The sequence below is a fragment of the Gavialis gangeticus genome, unplaced genomic scaffold, assembly GCF_001723915.1.
Source record: "Gavialis gangeticus isolate Ggan-Ray unplaced genomic scaffold, GavGan_comp1, whole genome shotgun sequence".
Taxonomy (NCBI): Eukaryota; Metazoa; Chordata; order Crocodylia; family Gavialidae; genus Gavialis; species Gavialis gangeticus.
In genome coordinates, this window is record NW_017728997.1 from 20,750,486 (window position 1) to 20,760,145 (window position 9,660).

General features: G+C 42.3%; 1 protein-coding gene across 1 annotated transcript in view; it reads right to left on the reverse strand.

The window, feature by feature from the left end:
* Positions 1 to 7,103: 7,103 nt before the first annotated feature.
* The window catches only part of LSM3 (LSM3 homolog, U6 small nuclear RNA and mRNA degradation associated), a 6,256-nt gene continuing 3,699 nt past the window's right edge, over positions 7,104 to 9,660 (reverse strand). The window contains exons 3-4 of the mRNA XM_019504911.1: positions 7,671 to 7,766; positions 7,104 to 7,314 (exon numbers count right to left, since the gene is read on the reverse strand). Of these exons, the coding sequence (XP_019360456.1) occupies positions 7,234 to 7,314; positions 7,671 to 7,766 (177 nt within the window). The 3' untranslated portion in view covers positions 7,104 to 7,233. The remainder of the gene's footprint in view (positions 7,315 to 7,670; positions 7,767 to 9,660) is intronic.

A 9,660-nucleotide genomic window follows, 5' to 3' on the forward strand; every position in this document is an offset into this window, starting at 1 on the left:
GCTGCCTGCCTTCCTCTCAGGCTGTGGCCTGTGCCCACGTGGGGCTGGGGTGCTAACCTTTGCCCCACTCTGGGAGTGGAGCCTGGGGAATGTCTGCTGTGCACTGGCTGCCTGTCTGGCAGTGCAGTGGGGCATGCTACTGGTGGGTGGGCTTGTCATTTCTCTGAGGGCCTGGCCACGGGTTTGCCACCTGAAGAAAGTGTGTTGGTGGCTATCGTTCCAGTAAGTACAGGACTCAGCCTAGCCCCTGCCACAGGTATCTTAGAACAAATGTCATCAACTTGAAGATACAAGAAGCACACAATTATTTAGGTGGCTTTAAGATTATCCGAGACAGGAAGACCATAAATCAATACATATAAACAAGGGCACATACAGATAAAGCTTTATAGGCCAAAGCTTCAGGTGGTATAATTTAGGTTAGCTTAATGAAGGCAATATAGCTATGCATTTTTCTAATACTAGGAGATCTGGCCCCACTGGATCAATATTTTAAATGCCTCAAAAATAAGTCAAGGTCTAATCATCTTTTTCTTTCTTTTTTGTAGTTTATGGCTGTCAGTTACGTTAGTAACTGCAAATACAGATGTGTATTATGCAACTATAAAACCCTGTATGCACTTACAGTGAAATTCGCCCTTTGAAATCACGCACTGGGTTTTGATTCAACAATCTGTGCCCCTTCATATGTGATATGACACTGGGAAACTTCAAGATAAGCCTCCTGGAAAGTAAAGGGTAATTTTGCTTTAAAGAAAGTATTTATCTGATTAGTAATAAGTTTTTCCAAGGGCTTATATAGCACTTTTAAAAATGCTTGTTCTGTTCTTCACAGTCCCCATCCCAACTCCAGGCTACAAGAAATTTGAGGTGGAAGGGACAACTTGGGCCACCTAGGCCAGTTCCACGATCTCACAGCCAGCAACGTCACATGATCCCTTTCCTTGAAAGGGTCAAGGAGCCATGCAAAACCTTTTCCCTAGGTTTCCAAATTGTGGGTCCATCTCTCATTTTAAACACTTGGGTAACAAAAATTCACTTTGCAAGCAGGACTTTACAACTAAATCTCTTTCTTCTATTTGCTGTTGTTTTCCTCTCCAGGCCACATGATCTATGCTGCTTCTTTCATCCATTCTATTAAAAAATTCTGGCTTGAACAGTCAACTTCGATTGTCTGTTTGACCTTTCTATTTGCCTTGTACATACTTAACACAAAAGAATGGGAAAGTAACATCCTGTTTAGAGTCTTGGATCTCCACACCCTCAGCAATGAATCAGTGAACTTGGCATGACTGCCTAGCACGTTAACAAGTCTGACGGACTTTCAGAACATGTCATCATCAATCCAAAAAGACAATACAGAACGCAAGTAAGCTTGCACTGAATCATGTCCTCCTCAATGTTCAAATTCTAATTACAGTTAGAAAGCTAAGGTTATCCCTGCTCCCCACAGGGGAAAAATAAAGGAAAGAAAAAGCCAGGTTTTAGTGCTTATGAGAACAAGAAAAGCACCAAATGAAGAATAGTGTTGTAGAGAAGATTTGCAGATTGCTCTGGTGCAGGTTTGAGTAGTTTCAAACATGCTGCTCTTTTGCAATTCCAACTCTAAGCCCTTAAAAAGCTGTGCCATTGCAAAGCACCTACTGAACTATACCAACCTTCCTAGTTTTCAAGTCTCTCTTTCAGCCTTTGTAGGGAATACCAAGTCTGACAGAAAGCTAACAGGCCCACCAGGACTCATACCAGGATGGATAAAAATCAACTATTTAACAACAACAACTTTTTTATTTAACTGTATTTTTAAGATTTGTTTTAAACCCAATATAAAGATAGCTTTAGTTTAAGATGTGTTAGAGCTGAAAAATATCATCATGGAATAAAGATGGTAACTTCTAATTATATACTATTTGAGACAATATATTAATGTAACTTTTTTAGAAAAGTTTTATAAATGGGTCACAACAGGCCATGGACTATATTAGGGGCCCAATTTTATGGGGTTCCCAAAGGTTCCTCTATAGATTAGTAAGGTTTAAAGAAAACCACTCTACCCAATGGGACTCCGTGCTCAGTCTATAAGATCCCATTAAGCTTCTCTGTGATGCTTAGTTTCAGTTCTCAAACTGTGGATTTGTGTCTCCAGAGATAACATCCTTGTTAACAGCAGTATACAGAGATAAGGGATAACAGACCTGATTACCTACCATCAGCCCTATTGTTTCTCTGCAAGTTTGTATACACAGAGCCAAGCCCTTACCTCTCTCTAAAAGTGCAAAGTTTCAAGAAGTTAAATGATCAGAGGATTGTTGAGGGTGGAGTAGATCTGGGCAAGGAGGAAGAGTCTGGAGACAAAGGCAAGGAGGGAGGGACAGTAGTAACAAAAGAGAAACATTTTGAGCAGAATATTCCAGAAGTATTGAGGGATATGTTTGGGTGTAGCTTCTCCATTGATTTGTGATCTAGTGATGGAATGGTATGGTAAAAGGGAAAACCTATCATGGCAGCAGGCTTGCCAAGCAGTAAAAGAGAGAAGAAATCAAAGATGAGAAGAAATCTAGAACAAAGCCCCAAGCTAATAACATGTGGCTGCAGTGCTCCTTTGATGTTCTCCTAATACCACGTGGCAAAAATAACCCCCAAATATCCATGATTGATCTAGCGAATTGGAGATAGTTCACCTCCCAATGTCTTCACAAGTATCTGCTTCAATTAACCTTAGTAAATAAAATAACCAAATCATAATTCAGTTCTCTGATGTAGCTGCAAAATTAATCTGAAAAAATATCAAAATAAATCACTGCTTTAAAATGTATAGTGTGTACCTTCTAAAAATGAAACCTACATCTATCTCTGAGTTGTGAATAATATGTATTATGGTTATATCAAACAACAAGGATACATTTTTTGTAGAAAACAATGATTAAATTGAAGCTTTCTGACCAGTGATTTAAATAATGATTTAAATCTATTCAATTTAAATCAAACCCACCCCAACTAATACTACTTACAATTGCATCCTGTTTTGACAAGAGGGTGGTTAAGTAGGTAGAAGTACCTCATCCATAGCCTCTTTTTTCCTCCTCAATTCCAATGTTTAAAGCATAGTGGAGAACCAGATTCAACCTTAAATGCAGAATGATGAAAATGCTGGTCAAGCAAAACTACTTGCAGATATATGGTCTGACCTAGGAATTACAAGCTCATTCATTAATGCAGCCTTTTCAAGCTCTTTCAGACAACTAGATTTAACCCAAGCCAGCTCCATGAACTCAGAAGAAAATGGCAAAGATAAGTGGAAATAGCTGGGGTGTTTGCCACTAGGCGTGTGCAAAATGAGCCATATTTGATTCAGATTCAGCCTGAAGCAGGGGACAGTGATTCTATTTGATTCGGATCACTATCCTGATTCAATTCAGCTGAATCCGAATCTGAAGATTCAATGCTGATTCGGAGAATCAGCGATTCAGCCATAGACACAGCTTCAAAATGTTTTTTCTACATACCTTGAGGTACCAGGCGCAGCTCATGAATGCTGTGATGGTGGGGCAGACTGAACATCCCACAGGAGCGTGGGGAGGCCCCCCCGCATGCTCGGCGGTGGATCTGGAGGTAGACTGGAAGTGCTTCTGGTCCATTTCCAGGTCAACCCCCAAGTGTGCTGGGGACCACGCCCCCACGCTCCTCTGGGACTCTCCATCCACCCAAGCATCTCAGCATTCACAAGTTCCAGGTATGTAGAAAAAACATTTAAAGCTGTGTCTATGTCCAAATCATCAAATCTCTCCGAACTGATTTGGAGGTTTCCGATTCAATTCAGAGGGATTAACGGGTCTCCTGATTTAATTCAGATTTGGAGATTTGGCTGCCGAGTTGGGCTGAATCTCCCCCAAATCAAATCAACAACTAAAGCTTCGCACAGCCCTATTTGCCAGTTAAATAGAACTGAAAGTATATAGCAGGGGTCAGCAACCCCCAGCACATGCATCGAGCATGGCACACAAAAACATTTTGCTCTGCACGCCACCGCCAGCCTGGGCTACAAGCAGCTGCTGCCAGCCACGAAGCCCGGGCTGCTCCCAGCAGGTGGCTGGGCAGTTGCAAGCCCTGCTGCAAGCAGGCCAGGCTCCACGGTTGGCAGTAGCCACCCAGAGCCTGGGCCGGTTGCAGCCAGGAGGCTGCAAACATCTGCTCCGGGCTCCAGCATTAGCTCCATACCGGTGAGTGCATGTGCACGTCAGAGCAGATGGGGGTGGGCCTGAGGCAGCACAACCCTGGCCTCGCCCCTGCTGCTGGCACAGAGCTGATGACTGGACTCTGGAGCGTGGCACAGCTGTTTGTAGCCAGCCTGGGCTCTGGGCAGCTGCAGCAGGCAGGCTACAAACACCTGCACAGGGCTTCACAGCCCCAGCATCAGCTCCATGCTGACAGTGACTGCACGTGGACCTCAAAGCAGGTAGTGGGAGGGCTGTGCTGCCCCAGGCCCCATCTCCACCATCCACTCCAAGGCACGCGTACACCCACCGGTATGGAGCTGGTGACGGCATGGAACAGATGCTTGCAGCCTCCTGGCTGCAGCTGGCCCAAGCTCTGGATAACTACTGCCAACCATGGTTGACTGTTTCTATAGCTGAGCTTTAACTGCAGTGGTAATTCTTTGCTGTAGTTGCTGTGCTGCCTTTCAAATAGCGTTCTGGAATCACTAGGGTACGAAGGCATATCTGGTACGTGCATGTTTCTATACTGCTGATCTCCAAGGAGTATTCAACAGCAGCCAAGCTGTTTAACCACAGTTCCCTAAAATGCTGCCCTATTCCACTGATACTATTAGCAAAGCAGTTAGCTTGGGCTTCATGAAGTTTCATTTGACAAAATGCAAAGCAAATGTGCCAAACCAGCTTTCTTTAACAAGTCAGGATTCTTCCATGGGCCAATGCATATATCAAAGTAATTAAGACTGCCACCCACGGTGGCCCTAAATTAGAAACAAATGACTGATTTTCTGAGGGCTAGACCTGCGACATTGCATACACTGCTGATGGACAATGCAAACCACGCTTAAACCCAAGGGAATAGAGCGCCACCTAGTGCCTCATGGGAGTTAAAGATTCAAAGATCAATTTCAGGTTAGTCTATACCAGGAATGTCAAACTTCGCCCACAAGGCTTCTCATAGGTTGGATCCAGACCTGGGGGCAACAGGGCAAGCAGAAGCGAATGGAGGAGGCAGTAGGCTACGTGGTGGCAGGGCAAGTGGGGCTGTGATGGCACAGCATTCACTCGCGCTCTACTAATAGCCATGTCCACTGGGGTACACACCCACAGATTCAGCAGCAGGCCCATTTGGTTTGATGCCCTTGCTCTACAGATTTCACAGGTAGAGATGTAGCTACATGGGGGAGAAGTGGGGTGGGGGGAAAAGGGAAGGGACAATGAATTAATAAAACTGAAGCTCATGCCATCTAAGAAGGGGAGTTTTTCTAGGGGTAAACAGCAGAAAGTGCTGCTTCTTATTTGAAGCATCACACTAAGCACAGTTGTAAGGAAAGGCAAAATTACATTATACCAAGAGAAGCTAGTTTTTAAACACTGAATACTTAGCACACTTTAGCAATCTGCAGAAATAGGAACATGGTCAGTTTCAGTCGTTGTTCCCAAACATAATGCACATGGAATGAGCACTGATCTTAATATAAAATGCAGAACAATCACATCACAGGTGAAAAATCTATAGACAAACACTTATCTGGAATGGTCTACACATGCACAAGCTCCTGAGGTCCCTTCTAGCCCCATTTTTCTGAGTCAATGATGGTCTTCTAACCACATTTCAGCTGAGATATCCCACTGAAACTACAGCTGTCTTTCCAAGTTTTCTTCTCTCTCTGCTTCAAGGAGCATCTAGCATGGACATAACTTGGAATAGTTCTTGATTTTTCTTTTTTTTTTTACTGGCACAAAAAGTAGTCTTCTGTCTTTTAAAAAATGTAAATCTAAAAACAGATTCTTCCACTTTTAGTACTTTTCCTGTAGACCAGGAAGGGTGTTGTACTTCTAGGACAGTGTTACTCAAAACAGCAGCTTTTGCTGGCATGTTATGAACTAAACCTAAAAAGCTGACTACTTAAGAGACACAGGGGTCCAGTAATGAACAGCTCTATTCCAACTTCCAAAATGACGCTCATTAAAATGGGAAATACAGTCCAGACCACCCTTGCTATTTTATAACCCCATTGCTTATGCAATTAAGCACTCTACACTCCAAACCTCAAAGGACACAGCCACTTAATTCTCTTCCCAGACCACAAGAAAAATAAGAATCCTGAATAATATGCTATACACCACTGTCAGCCACAGATACTATGACTTCCACATGCCAGCACTTGCTGGATCCTGCTAATGCAGAAATGATCCTATGTGCATTCTTAGTGTGCAAGACAGTGACTAACAGCTGTACCCAGCAGTCAACACAAACTGTTGATATTTAGATGACAAATTTTATTTCTTTCCTCTCAGCAGCTTTGCTTATCTGTTAGTCTATTGGCATAAATACCATTAAGCCTTTATATCTCTAATTCTGTCAAGCTGCTTTTGGCTAGTATTTTCTACATTGCATGCCAGAAGGCTATACTTTAGAAACCATATCCAATCTGCGCATAGCCAAAACAGACATTTACAAACCTGGGAACAAATCAACCATGACGGCAACAATGGAACTGCACTGCTCTTTAGAGAGACTCATAACTTGCAGTCTATACAAGTATTATAGGGGCAGAGTTGTAATATATGTAAAAACATTAACACCCACCCCCTCCACATTTCATATTCAGTTGTAACATGCATGTACACTGGTTGATTTCTATATACAAAAATGAAACGTTACAAGTCAAATCCAAAAGATAAATCATATTTATTAGTTTAAAAAAAAAAATCAAGACACTGCCATAGCCAAGACTGTGAACACTGATTTGACTTACTGATTTGAGTTATGGTTTTCAAATTTACTATGGAATAAGTAAAAGTAATTTGTACCATTTTCACTGGTAAAAAAAAACAAACAAAAAACCCCACAACAAATAGGTCCCTTCCCCCCCTCAAAAAAACAACAAAAAAACCCCAAACCACAAAATGATAATATCCTATAAAAATATAAACAGTTTGAAAGGGAAGCGTGAACTGAAGAGAAACCATTCTCCCAATGCCTGAATCTGTCCAACATGGTAAATCCTCTGCAGTTTCAGCCAACCCTCAACGGAGGAGCTACAAGCACGACGCCATCACCTCTGACAAAGAGCATCGGAATATTCCTCTTGGTAGACTAAGAGGAAGAAAAGAAGAGCATGGTTTACTTTTTTTTAAATCAGATGGGCTGTACAAACAATTAAATATAAATTCATAAGATAGACACCGAGAGTTCATGATAAACAAGGGTAATGGAAATAAATGTAAACTGAACACTCTTTGCATGTGGAAAAGATCAATGTAAGCATCAGGCGACTTTGATGTTTTTTTCACTTTAAAGTCACTTTGGGCAAATTGTTATCAAATGGAGTCCTTCACCAGTACAGTTCGCAAAAATCAATTTTCATCTCCTCAATTTAAATTTAAATAAATAAAATATTCCACTTTACACTTGGTTAAAATTAATAGTGAATACATTAAAAAAATTCTTACTTTATAAATTTCTTCATACGTTTCTTCATCAATCTCTATTGTTGTTACAGTCTCTTCCACATCACCCAAAATCATATTTAAGTGCTGATCATAAGCCTGTAGGAAGGACACCAGTGTAAGGTAGTTTCCTTACTCTCCATACAGTACTTACTGTGAGAGGGGTGGGGAAAATGGGGAAGGGAGAAGCACTGTGTTCCCAGCTGAAGTTCAAATACAAACAGAATGAAAAAACAAAAACACAAAAAAACCCACAAACAATCTTTTCCAGAAGTATTTATGGCTGGATGCAAATAATGAATTAATTTAATATTGTTTTGACCATCATATACATCACAGTATTTTAAAACCAAGATGGCGGTGATTTCTGCTATCCTAAAAAAACCCCCAACAATTTAATTTCAGACACTAATGATGTTTCAACTACTGAACTCTTTCCACTGAAAAGCAGAAAGGCACAACTCAGTAACATGATAACAAACCAACATGTTTATTCATGGAAGAATTCCTATAGCAAATAGGCTTATGCTTTCCAAAGGAACATCAAAAGGACTTAACGACATTTCCTATTTGGTCATTATAAGTAGCAACAATCTGCACATTCAAGGGAAAAGCAAAAGCAATGAAATGGTCTACACACAGACAACCCTAACAGTAACCACTGTTTTGACCACATTACAGCCTTTCCTAGGTCACTATTACAGTTTCCAAAGTCCCAAATGAATTAAAGCCAGCTATCTCATCTTTGCTTCCCATAACTTTGCAAGGAACACTCTGATAAATGGAAACTAGATACAAATGTGACATTAAGGAACAGATCAATATCAGTGAAAAAGCAAAAGAAATTTATGCAAGATTATACTAAGGCCCTATCCCATAAGTGCTTCTCACACACCTGCTTGATTATATTTAGCTTTTACATAGCTCATCAATACATTTCAAACGGCTTTACAAAAGATGACTGCATCATTACCTACATTTCACATGTGAAAAACTGAAGCAGAGGTCAAGTGACTTCCTCAAAATTACCCAGCTGGCTAATACCAAGACCAGGAAAGGGATCCATGTTTCCTAAGTTCCTATCTAACACTTTATCTATCATGCTATGCTTCTTACAGGAAATTTATACTAGATTTCCCTAAACCAGTGGCTCTCAACTTTTCAAATCAGAGCACCATTCCACAGTTTTTATCTTTATTTCTTTATTTTTTTTTTCAGATGAGGCAGGTTTTACCCCCAGTTGAAAACCAGTACTGATGTGCAACTTAGCATGGTGGTTCTCAACTGGGTGCAGCTGCTGAAAGATAACTTCCCTGTGCACCTGCTGCACAGCCAAACCAAGAAAGGCTGTGGCATGTGCGCACACACCTTCTACATTAGTGTTCTCAGATAATCCTAAAGCAGACAGAAGAGCTGGCTTGTAGGCCTGTGCAAAGCAGCTAGTATTCGCTTCAGATCTGGCCGATTTGGGGGACAGCAATTTGATTCAGTGATTCACCAAATCGCCAAATCACACAGCGCTGTCCCCCGCCCGTACCTGCTCTTAATGGCTGCCCCGCCCACCTCAGCTCCCAGCACTTTGGAAAAAAAAGCCCCAACTCACGGTGTGCTGCTGGGGGGGGTGGGAATCCCCACTGCATGGGGGGGCTTTGCCATGACCCCTCCAACCTCCCCCACTGCCTCAGCTCCTGGCTCTTCAAGAAAAAAAGCCAAACAACAAAACCTTGGACTCACCAGGTGCTGTCCAGCAGGGGGAGATCCCCCTGCCCCCACTGCCCTGTGCTGGGGGGAGCTCTGTGCAAGCTCCCAGAAGCCCCAAGGCTGCTGCAGAAGTTGGTAAGTCTGAGGGTTTATTTTTTGGTTTTTTCTCTTAAAGGGCCAGAGCAAGGAGGGGGGGTAGGGCAGCCATGGGAGGGGCTGGAGGAGCGAGAGGGGGCTTCGTGGCAGAACCCCCCCATGCAGCATGGGGCAGTGGGGGGGGGCAGCAGGAATC